The 23444-nt window shown below is 55.3% G+C and overlaps 2 protein-coding genes across 8 annotated transcripts in view; one reads left to right on the forward strand and one right to left on the reverse strand.

Moving 5' to 3' along the window:
- On the forward strand, positions 1-10591 carry C10H22orf23 (chromosome 10 C22orf23 homolog). 4 transcript variants are annotated; one of them, XM_049115308.1, is made up of 7 exons: positions 1-269; positions 483-594; positions 1415-1477; positions 5063-5245; positions 5924-6055; positions 6228-6328; positions 7129-7305. In XM_049115308.1, the coding sequence occupies exons 1-7, from the start codon at positions 3-5 to the stop codon at positions 7156-7158; spliced, it is 888 nt and encodes a 295-aa protein (XP_048971265.1). In that variant the 5' UTR covers positions 1-2; the 3' UTR covers positions 7159-7305. The 4 variants fall into 4 exon arrangements, with proteins under 4 accessions (XP_048971265.1, XP_035552324.2, XP_025316195.3 ...); XM_035696431.2 differs by having other exon boundaries at positions 1-155; positions 6508-7305; XM_025460410.3 differs by lacking the exon at positions 7129-7305 and adding an exon at positions 10368-10591 and having other exon boundaries at positions 2-269.
- MICALL1 (MICAL like 1) overlaps positions 8069-23444 on the reverse strand; it is a 27303-nt gene continuing 11927 nt past the window's right edge. For 2 of the 4 annotated variants that reach the window (XM_025460359.3, XM_025460372.3), the window contains exons 6-16: positions 22168-22613; positions 21444-21501; positions 20151-20530; positions 17940-18355; positions 15565-15699; positions 14836-14962; positions 14607-14697; positions 14384-14457; positions 11385-11499; positions 11166-11212; positions 8069-9973 (exon numbers count right to left, since the gene is read on the reverse strand). In XM_025460359.3, the coding sequence (XP_025316144.1) occupies positions 9852-9973; positions 11166-11212; positions 11385-11499; positions 14384-14457; positions 14607-14697; positions 14836-14962; positions 15565-15699; positions 17940-18355; positions 20151-20530; positions 21444-21501; positions 22168-22613 (2011 nt within the window). In that variant the 3' untranslated portion in view covers positions 8069-9851. The remainder of the gene's footprint in view (positions 9974-11165; positions 11213-11384; positions 11500-14383; positions 14458-14606; positions 14698-14835; positions 14963-15564; positions 15700-17939; positions 18356-20150; positions 20531-21443; positions 21502-22167; positions 22614-23444) is intronic. The other 2 variants (XM_025460370.3, XR_004803325.2) reach the window with 2 other exon arrangements.

Genomic DNA, 23444 nt, shown 5'->3' on the forward strand with positions numbered 1-23444 from the left:
CCATGGTAGCCAGAGCCGCGGGTGGCCCCTCTGCTCGCGGAGGTCCGCGAGTTTGTGCGCGGCCCAGGCGCCGGGCCGCGGCGGAGCCGTGGTTACGGTCCCCCGAGCCTGGCCGCTCTCTGTGGCGGGGGCACCAGCTGGGGGCTTTCTTTACGGTGAGGTCTGAATTTTGGCGTATCCCTCAACGGGCACTGACCGGACCGCGGCTATCCCGACGCCCCCTTCCTCCAGAGAGGGCTTCCCTGCCGCAGGCGCCGGGCCAGGATGAGGTCTCCGTTCGTGGCGGGGCGGGGCGGGGGGGGTCCGCCTGTGTATCTGTTCGGGGTGGAAGGATCGGGCACTGCCGCGACATTGACGGCGACGTCACACTCCTGTGGCTCCACCCCCGCTCCAGACTGGGGGGCGTTGGGGGGCGGGGCGATGCGGGAGCGGAGATTAGACCTGGGAGACAGGGGTTGCGCCCTTGCGTTATTCCCTCCCAGAGCCCTCCCATGGCTTCCCAGGAAAGGATAGAGGCAGTGACCAAAGGAACAGGGTTCTGGCGCTGCCCCAAGCCGGCCACTTACACCCCAGGGACCTGCGAGCTGCTCAGAGGTCAGTGTGTCGAGAGTGGTAGTGACAGTTACCCCCTGTAGGCCGGTTCTCCCCTACAGGACCTGTGGCTTAGCAACCGCTATTGTCATTTTACAGAGAAGAGGCGTGGGGTTCACAAAGGTTCAGGGATCCTACAACTTGCAAGTGGCCCAAAGTCAAAGAAATTAGAATTTTAAAGTGACGGACTCCTGTGCCTTCCTTAGATCACACTTTCAATTTCCCCAGGGACGCTTTATCTCCTCCCCACCTGCCACCACCAGGGTCGAACCAAGGGTTCCACACTTTCACACCACCACATACCTTTTCCTTCAATGCACAACACAACCTGTACTCAGACATTTAGTTGTCTCTCATTGGATTAATATTCACCAACCCCTCTAGATCATGAACTCCACCAGGGCAGGAATTGTGCCTGTCTGGGCTCACAACTGTAGCTCCAGCCCCTGCTGCATGCTTAATAAATACTCTCCATTCATTCATTCACTCAACAACGAAAGTTTTAAACCTACATAATGTGCTTTAGACATTGTTCTAAGTGCTGGGGATATAACAGTTTTTAAAAACGGGGAAACAGCAAAAATTCCTGCCATCTCATGAAGCTAATATTCTGGTAGGAAGGGGACAATAAATAAGCAAAATATATAGAATGTTGATAGTAGTAAGTGCTCCAGAAAAAAACAGTGAAGCAGGAAAGGGAGAGAAGGAGTACTCAGGTACATAATGGGGCTAGGAGGTGATACAGTTTTACACTGGAATAGGGTGAGATGAAGGGCTCTGCCTGCTGCCCAGGAGGCCTCATAAAGGTACTTTATCTTTGCAGTGATGATGAAGGAATCCAAACTGACTAACTTCCAACAGCGCCACATCATGGACACCATGAAAAGTAAGAGGTGGTTCACAGAGGCTTCCTGGGCTGAGGGACTCAGGACCCTACTTTTTTTTTTTTTTTAAGATTTGTATTTATTTATTCATGAGAGACACAGAGAGGCAGAGACATAGGCAGAGGGAGAAGCAGGTTCCCTGTGGGGAGCCCGATGCAGGACTTGATCCCAGGACCCTGGAATCAACCTGAGCCCAAGGCAGACATTCAACCACTGAGCTACCCAGGTGCCCCAGAACCACACTTTTAATGCTCTTCCATGTTAAGGGGTAGACGACCTAATTTTTAAAAACCAAAGAAGGGGTGCTTGGGGTGGCTCAGTTGGCTGAGCATCCGACTCTTGGTTTCAGCTCAGATCATGATCTTATGGGCTGTGAGATCAAGCCCATGAGAGCTCGTGCTCAACAGGGAGTCAGCTTAAAAGATTCTCTCCCCCTACCCCTTCTCCTGTGTGTGTGGGCTCTCTCATTCTCTCCCTCTAGAAATAAATAAATCTTTTTAAAAAATTAAAAGGCAAAAAAAAAAAATTGAATAGCATTTCTCACCCTTGCTCCTGGAGAACTGACCTTTTAGGCCTTTTGCTTCTTCCCACGACATGGGTCCTAGCACAACAACAAGCCTCTTACAGTCTGTCTCTGGCCAACCTTCCTTTTTTTTTTTTTTTTTTAAGATTTATTTATTCATTCATTCAGAGAGAGCGAGAGAGAGGCAGAGACACAGGCAGAGGGAGAAGCAGGCTCCATGCAGGAAGCCTGATGTGGGACTCGATTCCGGGTCTCCAGGATCACACCCCGGGCTGCAGGCGGCGCCAAACCACTGCGCCACCAGGGCTACCTCTGGCCAACCTTCCAAGAGATCACAGCCTGATCGAGAGATCCTGCCCAGCCAAAATAGTCTCCATGTGGTCATGTCTGCAATCTGTCCCTCCCTGTTACACGCATACCACGTGAGCTCTCCAGGGGAAAAGACTCTGTATGTGTGTGGGTCTTGCTCATAGTTTTATTGTCACAGTTTAGCTAGCAGAAGCAAGACAATTGGCATAATTCCAGCACAGGAAGAGTTTGCAGATGCTTTCCAGCTCACCCTGTCCACCCACTATATTAGTTATTTTGAAGGAAAACCAAAAAGTAGAAGTTCATGGGCACAATAGCAAGGTGCTAAGATCTTGAAAACTACCATGCTCCCTGAGATTTAACTGAGTTGGTATCTAATGGATCAGAAGAGACCTGTGAAACGGCCTTGGAGAGAGAGAATGTCAGAATCTTCTCTAGTGAATCCACCACAAGTGATTGCCTTATTTGCAGAAGGATGTATTAGAGAGGGCACCTGAGCAGCCACAGAAGCAAAGAGAAGGGAGAGCCAAAGAGGCAAATATCAGCAGGGCATGTCCAGCAGTGGCCAGGGGCAGGCTGGGCCATCCCAGTAGGGAGTCAGATCTTCCTCACTGCAGACAAGGACAACTCAGCTGTCAGAGCCTGGCGTCTTAGCACATCCAAATCCCATTACTCCATTTTTGCACTCTGCAACCCATAGTGCCCCCTGTAGCATGACTACAAAAAGAAGGTGCTAGAAATTCCACTTAAATTCCTGGAGACCAAGGATTATGTCTGCCATGTTCACCACAGTAGCCCCAGTGCCCAGTGCTGGATATTTACTGAAGAACTGATTTCATTAGTGGAGAAACCAAGGTAAGTAACTGGTTTGGCTGACAGTTTTATTCTCCTGAGTGTTCTTTTGATTGATTGATTTTTAAAGATTTATTTTAGAGAGAATGAGGGTGGGCAGAGGGAGAGAATCTCAAGCAGACTCCAAGCTCAGCACAGAGCCTGACATGGGGCTCAAACCACGATCCTGAGATCACAACCTAAGCCAAAACCAAGAGTCAGATGCTTAACCAATTGTGCCAACCCAGGCCCCCACTTCATCATCTTTTTTAAAAAACTTGCCTCCAAGTGTTGGTGTTGAGTCAGCTTTCTTCTATAACCCCCTCCTTTTCTCCTAACCAAATTTACTTTTTGTTTTGAGGCATCATTCGAATTCTGTTGCAAGCCACAAATGCCTCTCCTTCATCTGAACTCCCGGAATTACTTGGGCCCTAATCATCTGCCAAGGATAGGCCATAGAGGGAGGTAGCACTTGGCACTGGACAGGCAGAAATAGAGAGTAGAGGGAGAAGGAGGGACATTCTAGGAGGCACAGCATCTCTTTAGGGAAGAATAGGAAAGCCTTGGTGTGGCTCTAGGTAGAGGCTGTGGGAAGGGGAGGGTTAGTGGGAAGTAATGGCAAGCAGCCAAAGGATCATGTAACTTTCCTGCTCAAAACCCTCTGATGGCTTCCCACCTCAAAGGAAAAGCCAGTCTTTCCAAAGGCCTACAAGGCTGTCTACTTCTCTTGCTGTGCCTCTCCTCTGACCTCTACACACCTCTACACACACTATACCCCTGCATTGTTCAGTCCATTGCTGGCATCCTAGCTTCCTGGCTGTTGCTCAGACACCCCAGGCACATTATCACCTCATAAATTTTGCTCTGTTCCTTCTGCCTGGAATGCTCTTCCCCAAAGTCTCTGCACCACCATTTTTGGTGAGGTCCTTCCCTGCCTACCCTATTTAAAATTGTAAATCCTGCTCTGACGTACTCCATTCCATCCCTGTACTGTCACAATCTAACTATGTAATTTACTTAATCATCATCCACACCCTCCAACCCCAAATGTAAGTGCAACGAGGGCAGGACTTTGTCTTACTTACCACTTTACCCCCAATGTCCTGGGCCTGGCACAGAGCAGATGCTCAGTATGTATTTGCTGGGTGGATGACAGAAGGTTGGACACACAGAACAGATACATGGGAGCCAGATCAAAACAACAGGTGGGGCCTGCTCTGAGATGGGCTTTGGGGCAAATGAGAGGAGGGATCAGCCAACCAGATAGGAGGTAACACATTCAGCTGGTCTGGAGGAGGAGCCCCAGATCTAGGCCAAGACAGTGGGCGTGGATGGTAGGCAGGACTGGTGTATACCATCCAAACCATCCCTTCCCACCTATGTACCAAGCAGGTTTTAGGAATCCATCTATAGAAATAAAAGCACCAGTATAGAGGCTTGATGCTCAAGAATGTTTATTGCAGCATTGTTTGAAGTAGTAAAAAAAAAGGGAAGGGGGAAAAAGGCTGAATTTCTGAAATTAGGAGACTAGTTGAATAAAATAAATAATGTATCCATTCTAAGAACTAGTATATAGTTTTAAAAAATAAGTTATATATAAATGGAGTGATCTGGAAGGTTGTCCATGATAAATTGTTAAGAGTCTATTACTGAATATAATAGAGTATGATCCAGTGTTTGAAACACGAATGTCATATACACCCATGTATCTTTGTACATGTTTGTATTAACATTAAAAAGTATGGAACAAGACCAACAAATCCTAACAATTGCTCATTGTGGGTGGGGGTGGGGGATTGGAGGAGAGAAGGGAAGACTCTATACTGTTTGACTTGTTTTAACAGGCAGGTATCATTTTTATAAATTTAAAAAAAAAAAAAAAAAAAACAGGTAGGTGCCCCTCACCCAAACCTTCCTTCCCTAGGAGGAGACACTCTGCCCCTACAGTGCAGCCCGACATCCAGCCAGAGGGTCTTGCCTTCCAAACAGACAACCTCGACCATCTACCTGCCTCCCATCCTGGCGGCCCGGCCCCACCTCCGGCCTGCCAGCATGTGCCAAGCCAATGGGGCCTACAGCAGGGAGCCATTCAAGCCTCAAGCCCCCCGTAAGTGAGAGGGCCTAGAGAGCCCCTCTTCCACCTCCTTCCCCAAGGGGCCAGGGGTGGGGCAAGCAGCCCACAGGGCAGGTGAGCAGGTGTCTAATCAAATCCTCATGCTGTTTATACTAATGTGCTTGAACCTTGGCACTTGTTAGCTTGGGGGTGTTCAGGTTGCAGGAAAAAACAGATGATCCTTTTGTACTTTTTTAGAACTCTCAAATGATTAACTGAAGTCCACCAGTCCCTGATGAATGTTTGGCTGTCAGGTCTCACAGCCGCTGCTCTCTTAAGGTCACAAGCCGCCCCCCCCCCCGCCAAGTCCAGAGCTCCTCTGCATGCCAGGCTACTTCACGGAGCCTCTGTGCCCCTTCCTACTTGGCGTCCGATAGAACTCTTGGCACAGACCTGCCGACAGCCCCATGCAGCCTCTATACCCAGAGGCAAGCAGTTTTCTTAGCCTCGCTCTGTACCAGAGCAGTGTGTGGGTTCTGGCATTCGTTCTTCCAGCCCTTCCCTTTCCAGTCTCAACACAAGCTCGAGGGCTCCTAGGGCCAGAAGTGCCTGGTTTGCAGAAGCCCCCTCCAGGTTGCCCAGGGACCCTGGTGCAAGCATGCCCAAATAGGAACTCAGACCATGAATGGGGTGCCCTGCCTGCCTTCATTAGGTCATTTCTGGGCCCTACAGGAGATCTGGAGAAAGAGAAACGAAGACTCCAAAATATTTTTGCCACTGGGAAGGACTTAAAGGAACAGAAAAGGAAGCCCCCTCCTGTACAACAGAAGGACCCAGCCCCAGAGCTGGACCGCTTTGAAGAATGTAAGCCACTGATAGACCACTCCTGCTGGAATAGGGGGTGTGGAGGGGCCCATAACCCGTGGCCAGAGTGAGAAACACTGACCACAGAACTGCTTCCTCTCCCCCATCCCTCCCAGGCACCTGCTGGCCCCCCACTGCCCTGTACACTGATGGCCCTTCTCCCCCTGTCTAGTGGTAAAGGAAATCCAGGAGAGGAAGGAATTCCTGGCTGGCATGGAGGCACTGGGACAGGGCAGACAGTACCGAGGGATCATCCTTGCTGAGATCTCCCAGGTAGGAGAGGCAGCCGGGAAGGGGTGGGGGTGGGTCTACCATACATGCGCAGCAGCAAATGTGAGTGGACAGGGTAGCTGTAGCCCAGGTCTGGCCCAGGTCTGGGAGTCCTCTCTCACATCAGCAGTGGCTCCTCAAGTTCCCACCCTGCTAGCCAGTTTCCCTGATGCCTTTTGCAGAAACTACGGGAAATGGAAGACATTGACCACAAGAGGAATGAGGACCTTAGAAGGCTCTTGCTACCCCCTGATCTGTCTCCAGAGACAGGGGCAGAGTAGCCCATCCTAGATCACTGGAGCCCACCCCCTGGCCAGCCCATCTACCCTGGCCTTCAGCCACATCAAATGGCCGTGAAGCACTGCCCTGGCCTAGGGGCCCCTGGGCACACACAGCACCCTAGGAAATGGACCAATCCCAGAGAATGAGCTGGTTCTCTTCAAGACTCTGCCCAGGGAGCCTGGGTGAGTTGAGCTGCTGAGACCCACAATCACTGACATACATGCACACGCACACACACAAACTAATGGTCTTTTCTCAGGGAAAGAGTCCATACACAGTGAAGGCAAGGCCCATGTCTGAGAGCATCCACTGGGCCTCTTCCCCCCACTCCCTACCCCACACCCACTGGATGTCCCACACAGTTTGCAGAACTTCAGAATGAATGATTCCTTTCTTCCTACCTGCCTTAGGACCTACTTATTTGACTTCTTACAGCCTTAGGCAAATGTTTAACCACTATGATTAATTGGCCAGTAAGACACATTTAACGTAGGTCATAATATACACCGTTTTGTTTTCAGAAGGATAGGCTTATTTGTTCAAGGAGTTAGAATTTTCAAGCACAGATGCTTTTCAACTGTTTGCATATCTCAAGTGGAAGTGAGAACCAACACTTCTTGAACACCCCTTGGCCAGGCACTGTGCCAGGTGCTGAATTTCACTCGGTTCATTCTCTCAATAAAACCCTGCGAACACGGTTTGCTATTCCTGTGTGAAATCTAAGGCTCCCTAAGACACTGTAACCAAGGTCATTCAACTGGCAAATAGCCCATTCAGGGTTAGGAGTTAGTTCTCGGGCTTTCCACTAAACCCACAGCCCACAGAAACACAAGGGTGGGAGAAAGCTGGACCAAAGGAGCCAGGCTTGAGCTCCGATCCCAGCCTGTGCTCTGTGAGCCTGATCAGCTCCAACCTCAGCTCTGACTGCTCATCAGTGAGGCTCCGCCTCACAGGGCTATGGAGGAGGCCTCTGACCACAAGAGCAACCCCCAGGCCTGGCGCACAATACGTCATCTCCATGTCTTCTGACAACCACAAGCTCTCCACTCTCCAGTACTCTGTCAATTTCCTGTCCCCATACATCAAAATATTTTGGGAAATCCAACCAACACTCCTACTTGGAGGGATTCATATAACCCCACAGGCCACATGACCCAAGTTTTGAGCTGTAGAACAAATGTGGCCCAATAGCCTCAAACTTACCCATCTGATAAGTAGAAGGGGCCAGATCAAAGGCTGGCTCATGAACATTCCCACAGGAAGCCCCCAGGACCCAAGGGCAGAGCATGTAACATGATAAGGACAGCTATCATGTCCATGTCAAAGGCTCCCTCACGTAGCCCCGAGGCAACAGACTAGAGAACCCCAGGACAAATGTGGCCCATCTGTGACAACACAGCCTATCCTTGATTTAAAGTCAGATTAGTTGCCAACATTTACAAATCACACAGGCACACAATGTGGATTTCTAGCTTCTTTTGAAAAATGGAAAAGTGTGGCAACACTAGGCCTGCATCCTCACAGGCTACAGTTGACTTTAAGTAAGGAAGAACTTCCCCCTTTGGTTGGGGCATAGACACCCCAGTCCCCACTACCGGAGTCTCTAGACACCAAGACAGCCTGCCAGAGCCACCCTCAGGTTACACCCAGCCTGGTCAGGTATGTGACCAGCCCAACCCCCAAAAGCCTTTGGAGTTGGTGACCAGCAACAGTCAACAGGCATGTTTGGGAGGAGACTGCCAGGGGCTGCGTAGCTGTGGGAGCTGCATCTCCCTGCAGAGGAAGGGTCCTGCCCACTAGCAAGCTCTGAAGAAGGGCCAATGCCCTTGGCAGTGGACAGCCCCACGTGCCCCTCCCCAGGGACCAGAGATGCCCGGCCACGGGGCATGGTGGAGGCAGGAAAGAAGGCCAACCTGGCTGAGGGCAAAGCGTCTCAGGCTCTGGGGCACTGGCAACTGAGGTTGTCTCCATTTATTGTTGGGGAGGAAAATCCTCACAAGTTAATACAGTGCGTACTTTCCCCAGAGGTGAGCTGAGGGAGGGGGCCGTAGAGCACCCCAGAGATAGCTTATAGCAACAGTGCTTTGACTGAGGGCTGCTGGACGCATTCCCTGGGGGAAAGGCAGTTGTCCCCATCGGCTCTTCCTCTCCCATGGCCATCACAGTGGGACGAGTGGCCATCAGTCCTTCGGGGAAACAAGTCGGGAGAGAAGGGACAACAGTCAAGTGTGAGACAGACTGGTGACAACCACACACAGGACCGGGCCCGCTACCCCCCAGCCCTGGGGTGGCAGGGGAAAGTCAAGACTACAATGTGTTAAGGAACCAGGATTAGCACCTCTGTGAAGCACAGCTCCCTTGGCTGATGACCAGGCACTAGAACTGCCACTGGGCCTGTCTCCCAGAGGCCCTCTCCAGGGACTCGGCTCTAGGGTACCCCTGGCCACCCAGCATGGCCCCCAGCCCCAAGTCCTGGGAGGTGAGGTCTCCGAGGGAACAGGGGGAGATAACAGAAGCACCTCCTAGAACTTGGAGGGACAGAGGGAGAAGGGCTTTGTCCATTGGGCCCATTCATGTCTGAAGACACAGTGATAAGCTCAAACCTAATTAGACTTTCATAAATAGAGCTCCTGAGTGAGGAGAAACAGATTGAGGGCCACCTGCGCTGGAAAGGAAGATGGGGGCTCAGAGCCAGGGCTGGGGCAGGAAGATGCCAGTGCAGCCAAGCCCTGCTTGCCAGCTGGCTAAGCCCTGGAGACAGGAGACCCAGGCCAGAGATCCACCATGGGCAGACCATGTGGATGGAAGGACCTTCAGGTCACAACTCTGACAGCTAAGAATCCCATCCGGACACAGTACAGAAGGGAAGAGGGACTGAGGGGCTGCCTGTCACTGCAGGTGCTGGGGTGCACCAGGAAGCTGTGCTCAGCCACTGCCACTCCCCGGACCTAGGACCCTGCTTGCTCCTCAGGTCAGTCCCGGCATCTGGAATCATCAGAACCAGATGAGGGCAGGGCGGAGCCACAGCTGCCTGTGGCACAGAGAAGAGGGAAGAAAACTCGTTGGCCCAGACCAGCCAGAGGGCCCCTGAGGAGGGAGAGGCTGTCACCCAGAGGCCCCGTCCCCTGACGTCGTCATTCCCCAGGACTGATCCTGATGGGAAGCAGGGTGTCCTCCCCGCAGAGCACAGCACAGGGGCCGTGTGCGCCAGGACAGGTGGAAGTCCCACTGGCCACCCCGGCGGTTAGCTCTTGTCCCCCGGGGGCTTGCTCTTGGTATCCCGCTTATGTGCTAGCAGCTTCAGCACCTTCATGGTCTTGAACTTCCCCTTCTTCCTGCCCTCGGGTTCAGCCTCCTTCTGGAACTCTGCAGAAGGGAAAGCGAAGTATGTTGGGACGGGACGGGCTGGGGGCAGCGACGAAGGCCCAGCTCTGCTCCTCCAGCCCATGTGGAGTCCTGGGCACATCACTTCACCTTAGCGAGCCCACCAGATGGGGACCATTCCCCTGTCCCAGTGTTCTGGCAAGGACCCAGAAATAAACAAACGTGAAGGCAATCTGGAACTCTGAAGCCTAGCACAGGTTTATCATGAAAAGGCCCAGCTCTCCCCTAGGCTGGTGCGCTCAGCTCTGAGGGCTACAACACAAACACTGCCAGAGCTAGAAGGATGTCAAAAATCATCTGCCTCACATCCTCAGTTTTATAGACGAGGAAGATGGGGGCCTTTGAAATGGACTAACACCAACTGAGCTCTCTGCAGGTGCTGGCTCCGGGCTAAGCACTTTCTGTGCTCTCCAAGCTGCCCGCAAGGAAGGTGAAGCCTGCAGGGCTGAAATGGCTGAAATCACTGGCTCCAAGTTACCCAGTTAGTAAGTTCCAGAGCTGGGACTGGAACCCAAGCAGCCTGACTAGAGTCCAGACCTAACCACAACGCCACAAAGTGAGTCACTGGTGGAACCAAGATTAAACCCAGGTCTCCTCTCAGGCCAGTGCTCTTTTAACTGTTTCAGGTACCATCTTATCTCTCTACAGGGACTATTATTGTTTGAGCCCACCAACCTCTCTCTCTCTTTTTTTAAGATGTATTTATTTATTTGAGAGAGACTACGCAGGTGCAAGTCCTCGAGTGGGGGGAGGACAGAGGGAGAGAATCCCCAAGTAGACTCCTTGCTGAGCACAGAGCCAGCCAGACACAGGGCTTAATGACCCTGAGATCACAACCAGAGCTGAAACCAAGAGTCAGAGCCCCCTAGGCACCTCTAGCCCATAAGTTTTTCCAAGATCAGCCGCAGATGTCAAGGAGGAACTCCGGGCTTCATGCAGCCACCCTGGGAAAGTGCTCTTTGCCCACTGCAGCCCTCACTGCAGCCCACCCTCTGAGTCCAGGCCACAAGCCTCCTGGCTCTAGGCTGGCCTGCCTCGCCACACATGGCCCTCCCGGCAAGAGAGAGGCTAAGAGTTTGCACACATGATCCCTGTAGCGCCCACTCTGACCCTCTGTTCAACCTGCCCCCTGCCCTCTGGTCTGGATGGACCAGAGCCCTGGAAGGGGCCTCACCTTTCCTCCTGATCATGGCTTCCAACATCTTGTCTTCCTCCTCCTCCCTGAAATGAGAAAGGGAAGCCGAGTGTCCTTCCAGCCTGAGCCCCTCCAAGTTGACGGAGGGTGTGCTGGGATTGCTGGCAGTGAGGGCAGGGCTGGCCTGGCCTGCTCTGGGCCCCTCCTGCAGAGAATAACCCCCCACCCCGAGGGAGAGCCCCTCCCCAGCCCCATCACCTCTGCCGGTCCTCATCCAGGCAGTTAACGATGGCGTTGCGCTGCTCGATAAGGGTCACGAGCTCCTGCATCAGCACCTTCTCTCGGCCCCGGTCCTCCTCTGTCCAATCCTTTTCTGTCCGGGGAGAAAAGTTGGGGAACTGAATGGTGGGAAACCCTCCTGCCTTCCCAGGAAGCCAGGACCTAAGTGCTGAAAAGTTGGGGAACTGAATGGTGGGAAACCCTCCTGCCTTCCCAGGAAGCCAGGACCTAAGTGCTGAGGTGGCTGCGACCACCCCCATGCTGAATCCTGTTAGGACAGGAAAGAGGGGCCTACCCGGTAGGCCATTTGGGGAGAAATGAAGATTGTTAAGGAAGAGACCAAGGGGGATCCCTGGGTGGCTCAGCGGTTTAGCGCCTGCCTTTGGCCCAGGGAGTGATCCTGGAGTCCCGGGATCGAGTCCCACATCGGGCTTCCTGCATGGAGCCTGCTTCTCCTTCTTCCTGTGTCTCTGCTTCTCTCTCTCTCTCTCTCTCTCTCTCATGAATAAATAAATAAAGTCTTTAAAAAAAAAAAAAAAAAAAAAGGAAGAGACCAAGGCTACTGGGCTGCCTACCAAAAAAACCTTGAGGCTCTGGGAGGGTGAGCACAACACATGCTCTGAGAACAGAGACCAGCTCTTGCCAAAGGGTCTCCTGCTTCTTTTTTTTGTTGTTGTTGTTGTTTTAAAGATTTTATTTATTTATTCATGAGAGACACAGAGAGAGAGCCAGAGACATAGGCAGAGGGAGAAGCAGGCTCCATGCAGGGAGTCCGACGTGGGACTCAATCCTGGGACTCCAGGATCATGCCCTGGGCCAAAGGCAAGCGCTTAACTGCTGAGCCAGCCAGGCGTCCCAGGTCTCCTGCTTCTGATCATTCATTCACTCAATGAATGTTCACTAGGTGGTTTCTGCGAGGAGGCAGGATTCAGGCTGGGCCTACTGAGAGCCTCCAAAGGTGGGCTGAACAGAGTGGGGCAGGGCTGGGGAGGCAACAGGGGACTCCAGGGGTCCTATGCAGTAGAAACAATGCAACCCAAGTGGCATATTGGGATCTTAATATAATGCCATGCAGGAGGGCAGATTAGAGGGGACAGGACCCCTGGGGGTGGTGAGCCCAGCCAGGAGGTCCCTGTGGCATCATATACCTTCTGCCCCACCAGCCTCCTCTCGAGAACTCGAGCTACCCCACAGGACCACCCAGGAGGGCCCACCTGCCCCTTAGTTTCCCTCTCATATAGCCCGCAGGTTCCCAGGGGAAGGATGCCCATACCTAGCCTTCCCTCTACAACATCTGCCACCACAGGCCTCCCTGTCTTGAAATAAACATCCTGAGGCCCCCCCACCCCAGTCATGTTCCAATGTCCTTACACCTCACCTTGCCAATGCTCAGGAGCAGGTGGTTCAGCATAGTTATGGGGACAGCATGGGAGTCACCATCCCAATTCAAATCCCTCTGCTACTTCCCAAATGTGGGGCCTGGGGAGGTCATGTCCCTAAACTACATGTGGGGAAACGGAGGCTCAGGGAAGCTAGGTCCTTGACCAGGGTCACACAGCAAGGGCAGAGCCAGTATTTGAAGCTGGGTAGCCTGACGTCCCCAAGCTACAGCCCTTATAGTATTGTATGGGTCCCTAACCGACCTGGGGCCTTATAAATCAGTCTCACACTGCAAAAGCAACATCCAGGACAGGACGGCAAGCCCAGGACATGCTGTCATCGCACAGAAGCCTGGAGAAGCAACCCAATCAGCCCAGGGCCAGGCTGGCCACGGTGCACAGGACTGCACCCGCTCTAGCCACAGGGGGTCGCTGTGGCTCCCTCTGTGTGGGGCTGGGCCCCAGCCTCCAGGAGATGTGAGAATGACTCATAGATGGCAGCAGAGTGGCTTCTAGACACTTCTGCCTCTGGGTCTTACCCAGCCTCCCAAGTTCCCTAGTCAGTGGAGAGGCAGGGCCACTGTCCCAGCAGCAGGAGGGGCTGTGTGCACAGGGCCAGGCCAAGTCGGAGACAGGGATTAGCAGCCCAGCTCCACCACCAATGGGCAAGACTCAACCTCTGGTTTTCCATTTCCTCATCGGTGAAATGGGAACGAGAAGCCCACTGCCTGGGACATAGGAAGTGGTCAAGAGCCCTGGCTCCTGTGGTCTCAACTACATGTCAGAGCCACAGACCCCAACCCAACCACATATAACCATCAACCATCAGCCCCTCGAGGGGCACAGAGTGTTTCTACATCCACTCTTTCCTGTCCCAGGAACACCTGCAAGGTAGGTACCCTCATCTTGTCTTATACTTGAAGCCACTGACTCAGGGAGGCTAAGAAACCTGCTTAGCCTCCCTCCCCGCCCCATCCCCTGCCTCCAGCATGTTAGTGATGGAACACAGCACAACACAGGACTATGTGACTCCACACCCAATCCCTCCTGCTGCCCCTCTGGCCATTCTGGGCCCATCGTGCCCCCCACCCCCAGAGTCCTTCGGGGCCACAGTGTGCAGGGGATCCTCCCACCTCCCCTCCCACCATGGCTGTCACCACTCATGGCCATGAGCCCAGAGGTGCCTCTGGACAGGCATGTGCTGTCATCTACTCATCTGGGACAGCCCTGGGCCCTGGAGCCTGAAGAATCTCCCCAGCAGGCACCTGTCTATCCACAAGTTCCAGAAGAGGGAGCAGCCAAAATAGGCCCGTCTGCTCCTGTGCTGGGGCTCTCTGAAAGCCTATCATCCCTGATGCCAAATGAGCCCACACTGGCCATGCTGTCCCTTCTCCTGCCATCACTCGAGCCTATTTATCACCTATGACCCAGAGAGCACCTCCTGGCCCTCTCCTCCTCTGGCCCTGTTCCCAGAGGCTACTGTGTATCCCCATCAGGGCTCTGTCTATGCCCCAGCGTGGAGGGTAAGAACTGGGCCCACTTGGCAATGTCACCAGGCCCCTGGGCAGGTGCCAGAGGAGTACGTGTGGCTACACTCACCTGGCTTGTTAAGAAGGCACCGGAGCTCGTACTCTACATCTGCCTGGCGCTGCTCCAGATTCTGCTGCTTGAAACTAGAGGGTGGGGAGAGGCAACTATGAACCCTGCCCCTCATGTGGCTTCCCTGCCCTGTGCTGTCAGTGATGCAGGAAGACAGGGAAGATTCTCCGTTCCAAACACTATGGATTCTGGGAAGGAGGGGGCCGAGGGGGTGAGGACTCACACATAGATGAGCTCAGACTCCCGCCGCACCAGCAGATGTTTCTCATGGATGAGCTTGAACCAGTCCACCAGCATGTCATCCTCACGGCCCTCTGGAAGCCAGATGCCTATTGAGGCCAGGGCTGGCAGCACTCCTGGCCCTCAGCGGAGACACCAAGACTCATCCCCAGGGAGGGAGGCTCCTGCCACCCGTCAGTCCCACCCACCAGGCCCCACAGCAGTTCCCGCACCATTCACTCCGCCGCGAAGCTTCTCTTCCAGCAGGACCCCGCGGTGTTCCAGGGCATCCAGCTGGCGCTCAATAGTGTCCATCTCTCCGTGGATGTCCTCCTCGGGGATGTACTGGTCAGCCTGAACCTGCCCGGCAATGCCCCAGTCACCCGAAGGATAGTCCACCCCTCCCACCTGCCATATCTCTAACCAGCACTGGCCCCATAGACCCAGGGCCTGGGCTCTGTCTCACACCCCAGTGTGGCCATAGGACTGTGAGGAAGGGTCACCGTGGACAGGGCCACAACCCTTCAATGCCCCTGGCTCTGGCACCAAAAGGCACCCTCCCCCCACCCCAGGGAGGCTCAACCTCCCGCCTCTCTGCCGCTGCAGAAACCATATCACAATGTTAAGAGGGTGACTGTAGTGGAGAGATAAACTTGAGAACACTCTGTTTAACTAGAAGTGTATCATGTGAGTGCTTTGATCCTTGAACTATTATTAGTAACAAGTTAAATGCACCACCCTTTGTGCCTGCTTGGGAACAGCTGGTCTGCTTAAAATCTCCCTGGCTGCAAGTTAAACCTTCCAGTTGGGCCACCCAAATGCCCCTCTCCACATCCCCGAAGGCAGCTGCCCAGACAGCCGATCTTCTCAAGAGTCCCACGGGATGCCTGAGTCCCATGGGATGGGATGCCTGAGGCGGCCAAGGGAGGGGGCCCGAGTGGCCGGGAGCTGCCTACCAGTACCTTGCGCTTGATGAGCGGGAAGCCGTGTCCTGGGGCGGGTGGCCTGGCTGGCTTGGATCCCTTGGTGGCCTTCTTTGTGGTCGGGGATGCTGTGGGTGATGCCTTCCGGTTAAAAGGATTCTCCTTGCAGGAAGACTAAAGGCAGGGAGAATGGCAGAGGGTAAGTCGGGGGAAGGGGGCAGTAAGACCCGCCCTGGCAGCCTGACTGAGGCCTGGAGGCCAGGAGGAAGTGGCCCAGGCAGAGAGAGAGGCCCAGTCCCACTGGGGCATTCAACAAACACTTCCATTTGCAAGCACTTCCCACATACGGTTGCTGCACTGGATACCTTTATACTCTTGTTCTCTCTGCCTCTCTGCAAAACAGGTATTGTAATGCTCATTTTATCGCTGAGTACACTCAAGTGCAGGGAGCTTAACTGGCTCAGGTCATGCACTTCCCAAGGGCCCAAGCTAGGGCCAGGGCAGCCATCTAGCACCGGGGGCAACAGTCAGGAAGTCAGGACGTGGAGTTGAGGGCCAGATGGCTTCGCTTGTTCACTCAGGTCTCACAACCGTGCCTTTCTAGCAGGGACTCGGGCCCAGAGAGGGAAATGAAACTCCTTGCCCAGCGTCACCCAGCCAGGACATGTGCAAGCAGGGATCCTACCTTCCATCTGGAAGGAGGAAAAGAGTAGCTTCCTACCTCCCAGTCCAGGAGTCCTACCCCTGCTGCACGCCCCTGCATGTACCCACAGCCCTGGGTCTGTCTGACCCTCTGCAGAGACCCCTGCCCCCCTGAGGCCAGCACAGCCAGAAGGCCCAGCACTGGGACAGGGCCTCGCCTGCCACGTAGGCAATGCCAGTGTCTTCAACTGTTCTCCCTAGCGCTTTGGACACAGAGGCATCATGATGGGCCCATGAAAAGCTCTCACTTGAGGCCTGTAGTGCTCCCAGGAACGTTTACCCAACTTTCTCCCCGCAGCCAAGGGAGACTGGAAGGAGCCTGCTCACCCCGCCCACACCAGGCTGTGGAGAGATTCTTTCACGGGGGGAGTCGCCCTGGGATTTCTGAAGCAGGAAAAGTACCAGGGCTTGAGTCCAGGCATGGCAGGGTGACAGCATTTGATTCTCACAGAGCAGCACCCCAGGGGGCCCAGCTGGGTCAAACAGCCCAAGGCCCCCAAGTCTCACAAGAGTTCCCAGCCTTTCGGCACAGGCTCAGCCAAGCCAAACCATCACACACGAAGATGTTTAAATGGAGCTGCCTGAAGGCAGGGGTGGGTTGTGGGGGGAGGGGAGTGTCCAAAATTGACGTCAGGGATGCCTGACTGGCTCAGCAGTTGAGTGTCTGGCCTCAGTTCAGGGTGTAATCCTGGGATCCTGGGATCGAGTCCTGTATCGGGCTCCCTGCATGGAGCCTGCTTCTTCCTCTGCCTGTGTCTCTGCCTGTCTCTGTGTCTCTTGTGAATAAGTAAATAAATCTTAAAAAAAAAAAAAAAAAAACCCCACCTGCCACCACCAGGGAACCCTGAGCCTCCTCAGGGCAGTCTAAGGCCTACAGAAGGGGCAAGGCCTTTGCAAGGTCACACAGCCGGCAGGTAGTAGAGCTGGACAGGAGGCTGCTGCCCAGGCCAGGGCAGATGAAGCGTCTGAAAGGTACACAGGTAGGAGCTGGGCCAATAGCTCAGCCCTCTCCCCAGACTTATCCTCTTCAGGTCCATCAGGCCATGACCACAGCCTCCCCACCTGAGCCATCCTGCCACCCTCCACCTGGAATTGCGTGAACCTTGGGCCCTCAGACAACTGCGGAGTGTGCGCAGAGGCGAACAATCAGAACCTGGTGCCCCAAAAGGACTGTGGCTACAAGAGAGGCGCCCTCAGGAACCAGATGCCCGGAGGAACGTGCTGACCCCTGCCAACCCCCAATTCCCAGCATGGGACTGAGAAACAGTTACACAAATAGTCACAAAGGTCACCTGGAGAACGAGCTCCCTGAGATGGGTGCCCCATGTCTCCTCTGCCGCCAAGAGGAGACAGAGTGCAAGGCGGGCCTGGGAGGAGGCCCCTGGCATAAACACGGCCTCATGAACAAGAAGGTGGAGAGAAGGATGTGGAGATGGATGGTGGCTGGGGGAGTGGGTCCCGGGTGGGCAGGTACATGGGCGAGGCAAGAAGACAGGTGCCCAGACGCATCACTATACGAAGGCGAATAAATGGATGGGAGGATGGACAGATGAACCTGTGCCACCATGGATGGAGTCGTGCACAGGCAGACAGACACAGCCACATCAGTAAAGAAGTCAGAGGCCAGCCCACCTGCACGTCCCTGTCCAGAGACCAGAACCCGCCCTTCCCACTAGACAGGACAGCAGCTCCTAGCAAGCGGGAGGACTCACCTTCACTTGGAGCTGCGGGGACGAGGTTCCAGGGGAAGGCGCGGGGCTCTTGTCTCCAACCAGTAAGAGAGGGGTGGGGGCAGCGCCGCCACAGGGCTTGGGGGGCTGGGGGCCGGGGCTGCCCCTTGAACCCGGGGCGAGGCCGGGGCCGGCCTGAGGTATCTGGTCTGTGCCGGGCTGCACCAGCTCCCCAGACGAGGACAGGGAGGAGTTGGCGGAGAGGCTGGCAGAGGTCCCAGGAGTGCCGGGGGCGTGGACCGTGGGCTCCGAGGAGCTCTTGGGCACCGCCGGGGGTTCCAGAAGCTCCCCGGAGGGGGTCTGGCTGGAGCTCTCGGACGACAGGCTCTCCACACTGAGGGCCGGCGACGGGGTTGCGGAGGGTGGCTCCGAGTGTGACAGGCGTGAGGCATGCAGAGCTGTGCAAATGAACAAGCACGTGAGCACCACGCGAGGAGGCACAGCCTCACCTAACACCCTTCACTCACCACAGGGCAGCGGGTGGCCCTGGAACCCCGCGTGCTTCTACGTCAGCACAAGGCCAGGGCCCAGAGGCCAGCAAAAGCCCGGCAGGACCAAGGCCAGCAGCAGACCAATCTCTGCCCTCATCCCACACGGGTTGGCACATCCCCCGCAGGGCACATCTGTAGTCCGGGGCCCTCTGCCTCTCACTTCCTCCCACAGTGGCCGTTGCCTCCACCTCCCCTCCCATGTCTGCTCTGACCCCAAGCGAGGCCCAGGGGGGAGGCGAGTCCGCCAGGGGAGGGAAAGGGAGGGAAGGGCCGACAGAGTCAAGGCCGGCCTCTCTCCCCGGCAGCCCTCGCAGTGGCCGGCCCTGGGCCGCTTCAGTCCTCGTGTGGGTGCTGGATACTATGCCAGCTGTGTTTTCCAGATGAGGCAGTGTCACCAGCTGTGTTTTCCAGATGAGGCAGCGGATTCCGAGGGAAGGCACTTGCCAGGGAAGGGCTGGGGCTGACACAGCTGCGTGTGACCCGGTACTCAGTGTCCCCCAGCTGCCCACCACCTGGAGCTAGAGGCTCCCAGGGTCCTGGCAGGGGCCGGAGTGGGAAGCCCAGGCCACCTGAGCACCTGCCCCCAGGCATCGCTCATGTGCCCTCAGCCTCCCTATCCGAGGGGCTCCTGCTGAGGTCTTGGAGGGGGCCGTTCCCCAGTCGCGATGAAAGGTGACCACGCCTGAGGCCTGAGAAACCCACGAGATGGTGACAGACAAAAACTACAATGAGGGGATCAGTCAGTTGAGCATCTGACCTTTGATTTCAGCTCAGGTCATGATCTCAGGGGTCATGAGTCAGCTTGAGATTCTCTCTCCTGCTCTCTCCACTCCTCCTCTCACCTCACTTTCTGTCTCTCTCTGTCTCACTCTCTCAAATAGGTAAAATAATCTTAAAAAAGAAAAACAGGGACGTCTGAGTGGCTCAGTGGTTGAGTGTCTGCCTTTGGCTCAGGTCACGATCCCGGGGTCCTGGGAATGAGTCCCATATCGGGCCCCCTGCATGGAGCCTGCTTCTCCTTCTGCCTATGTCTCTGCCTCTCTGTCTCTCATGAATAAATAAATACAAATAAAAAAAACAAAGACAGATAGACAACAGCAACTACAATGAGCCTGGATGAGAGGGTGTGGCGGGCAGAGGAAGGCCCAGCGCCCAGAGACTGGCCTGTCACTGCCATCTTCCAGATGGGGACACTGAACACAGATGCAGTGAAGGAGCTGCTCAAGGTCACACGCAGCCAGGTCAGAGCCCAAGGTGCCCGGCGATGGGAGGGGAGTAACGAGACGGGCAGGACTCAAGCTAACCCTGGCCACATGCTCTCCATGAGCTGGGGGTGCCCCTCCGTGGGGCACACATTTAATCCTCACATCACCTTACCATGAGGTGGGTTACCACGAGTTAGGAGTATAGAGTATGGAGCCTCCGGCCTCCAGCCTCCAGCCTCCTGTCTATCAAATCCTGCCTCTACTGCTTAAGCGCTATGAGGCCTTGGTCAAATCACGTACCCTCTCTGTGCTTGTTTCCTCACATCTGTGAGGTGATGCCCACCCCACCGATATACTCTGCAATTAGATGAGAGGACACGCGTGGCCCCTAGCCTGGCAGGGATCCCACTGCACCACACTCCCTTCCCCAGCCCTGCATCAACCCCAGCACCCGAGCCCAGAATTCTGTCAGGAGAGCTCCCAGAGACGGCACTCACCCAGTGGGGACGCACTGGGAGCTCGGGGGGCAGGACGCTTCTTCGTCTTGGGGCTGCTGGTGGGGGTGATCCCATACCAGGGGTGCAGGGACTTGGGTGTGGATTCCACCGAGGGGACCAGGGCAGGGCCAGTGGCCAGGCTGGGTGCAGCTGGGGGCTCCTCTTCCTCCTCCTCCTCAAAGGGGTTGTAGGGCTTGGGCTCCAGGCCAGCTGGCCCCTGGCTCTGCTGGCCCACCTCCTCCGTGCCTCCATTCTCCACCCGCCTGCTGTCCCGGCTCGGAGGTCCGGGGCTGCTGCTCGGGGGAAGGGGGGCTGGCTTCTTCTTTGGCTCTGCCTGCACCAGTGTGATCCATGGGGGATCTTTCCTGGGGGCTGGCGTCCTGGAGGGAGGTGGGAAGAGGCAGAAACCACTGGGGGCGAGGGGGGCAGCATCGTCCTCCCTCTGGGCAGTTTTAAGTCCATTTCAAAGGGAATGGATGAGAAACTGCACCCATCCTCCCCAGCCCAGCGGGGTCAGCCCGGGCCGAAGGCTGAAATAGACTGTTGTAGTCACACCCCTGGCTGGGCCCCTCAGGGCCAGGGACAGTGAACCTCCACATCACACAGCCTCTATGAGCCCAGCCCGGCAGAAGATGCACAGGGGCTCTGTGTGAGGCCAAGAAAGTCACCCAGCCCCTCTTGAGAGCCCAGTCACCCACCTATGACCAGGGACAACAATCTGCACTTCACGAGGGCATTCTAAGGAACCAGTGAGCAGAGCACCTTCCATACAGCAAATACTCATTGAGTGTTAACTACTACTGCAGCTGGGGCCCACTCTCCCCCTCACAGACCACACAGGGGGAGCACAGCTCCAAAGAAGAGCTAGAAATAGATGTCCTCATGCAGGACACAGAGTCCCAGGGCGGCAGGCCCGAGACGGGTACACAGCTAAGCTTTTCTCGGTCTTTCTAGACTCAGCTGCCAATTCTCACAACAGCTCTGTGAGTGAGGCCTGGGTCTCCCCCGTCACAGAGCAGCAGAGGCATGGAGAAGTCAAGGGGCTCCAGAGTCACTGTCTCTACCAGGACCACCACCCACGGGAGTGGGGACCTCAGGGGAGCCTCGGGAAGGAGATGAGGGCACAGCGCTCACCTTCAGTGTCACCCACCCAAAATAAGCTTTGCGTGTCTTTGGGAGGGTCTGCTGGTGAGTCAACTGCCCACAGGAAGCCTTGCCTCCCAGACCCCAAGAGGACCCTCATTCCCAGCACCAGGGCCTCCAACGTGGGAAAGCCTCCCTGAGCCAGCATACCTTTCTGACAGCTTGGGTGTCCCTCTCGGCTTGGGGACAGGGGGTTCATGCAGCCTTCCTAGATGAGAAAGGAGAGTGAGACCAGCCTTCTTCATGGGCGTCGGCTGGGCAGCAGAGCCAGGTGCTGAGGAGCTAAGGAAGTATGCCCTCCCTTTCTACCTGGCAGATCCAGGACTCCAGGTGGGCATGGCAACCCTACCTACAACCTGGCACCTCCCAGCACTCCGGGAGATAAGCACCAAAGGTGACAGGTGAAGAATGGTCATAGGGGCCAGGCCAGGAAACCTGGAAACTCCATCTGCATTTCAGCCCCAAAGGGGGAACCCAAGTGTCCCTTGGACACTTCCCCAACATGGAAACACTACCTCAACTCAGCCCCAGTGTCACTACTCCTTGAAGCCTCCCCTGACCCCCAAGTGTCCTCCACAAAACCCACAATAACCTCTGCTATCCCTGACTTAACAGATTTCCACATTCTGTGGAAGCCCCTATGTCTGTGCTTGTCTCCATTGCCCCCCCCCAACACTGCCATGAGACTGACAGAGTAGCTCGAAGGCACAAATAGGTCTGAACAGATCTGTCTCCGGGGCCCAGCTCAGGCCTCCATGCGTGTGGAACCAAACAAGGCACAGAACATGAACCCCCGGATACTCACAGTGCACATGCACATGTAAACACCAGACACACCCCAGCCAGTGCCCAGCTGCACTGGGCCCTTGCTCACCATTTACTAGGCCACTGCTGCCACCCTGCTCTGCCAAGTTCTCGTGCTGCAGACTGGACCGGGGCCGGGGCGTGGGAGGTGTCGGGGCTGGGCTCTCAGGGGCCCTCCTTGGGGCAGGTGTGGGGCGGCCGGCCGGGGAGCCACCCAGCTCCTGTGGTTTGTTTGGAAGCCGGGGCTTGGTGGTGATCTGGGGCCGGGCCTCAGGGCTGGCCTGGGACCCCTCTGCCTCAGCCCCTGCGGGTGCAGTACGGCCAGGGCCACCTCCGTCAACATCCTTGACTTCTTCTCCAAGTTGCTGCTGCTTTGGCTGCAGAGGGGGCCCGGGCCTGGTCCCTGACCGCCCACCCGGGCCCAGCCTGGCACAGTGCTCCGCACACACGAAGGTGCCTTCTTCAGGCCCACTTCTGTAAGCTCCAGGGAGCAGGGTGCTAGAGCACTGCCGACACCTGTCAGGGAGAAGGTGGGGTGGGGGCTTCAACTCAGCCCAGCACCCAGCCCAGGACACCGGCTCCCCCTCTCTCCTCCCATTGACCAGCCTGGACCCTGTGCCCTAGACTTCCCAGAGAAGGAAAATAGTAACTGTCAGAAGCACAGAACAGGGCAGCCCCAGTGGCGCAGCGGTTTAGTGCCACCTGCAGCCTGGGGCGTGATCCTGGAGACCCGGGATCGAGTCCCACATCGGGCTCCCTGCGTGGAGCCCGCTTCTCCCTCTGCCTGTGTCTCTGCCTGTGTCTCTCTCTCTCTCTCTGTCTCTGTGTCTCTATGAATAAATAAAATCTTTAAAAAAAAAAGCACAGAACAATAAAATCACATGAAATCAAGCAACATAAATTGTGAAACATGCCTTAAGTTTGTGCTGCAAGAGGAAGCAAAGGTTTGCCCCCACACAGAGGTACCAGCCCAGGTAGGTCATGAGTGGCTCAGGAAATCAACTGAGTAGGTTTCAACCAAGCCAGGCTTTTGGGTTATATTTTTTATGAAACAGAATAAAATACAACATATCGGAATGTATCACACAAGAATATAGTTTTAGGAAACTATAATTCCAGTTGTGCATCTGTTTGTTCGTTTTTTTTTTTTTTAAGATTTTTTATTTATTTATGAGAGACAGAGAGAAAGAGAGAGGCAGAGACACAGGCAGAGGGAGAAGCAGGCTCGCTGTGGGGAGCCCAATGCAAGACTCTATCCCAGGACCCCAGGATCATGACCTGAGCCAAAGGCAGATGCTCAACCAGTGAGCCACCCAGGTGGCCCAGTTGTACATCTGTTTACATGGG

The sequence above is a fragment of the Canis lupus genome, chromosome 10, assembly GCF_003254725.2.
Source record: "Canis lupus dingo isolate Sandy chromosome 10, ASM325472v2, whole genome shotgun sequence".
In the NCBI taxonomy this organism is placed as follows: domain Eukaryota; kingdom Metazoa; phylum Chordata; class Mammalia; order Carnivora; family Canidae; genus Canis; species Canis lupus.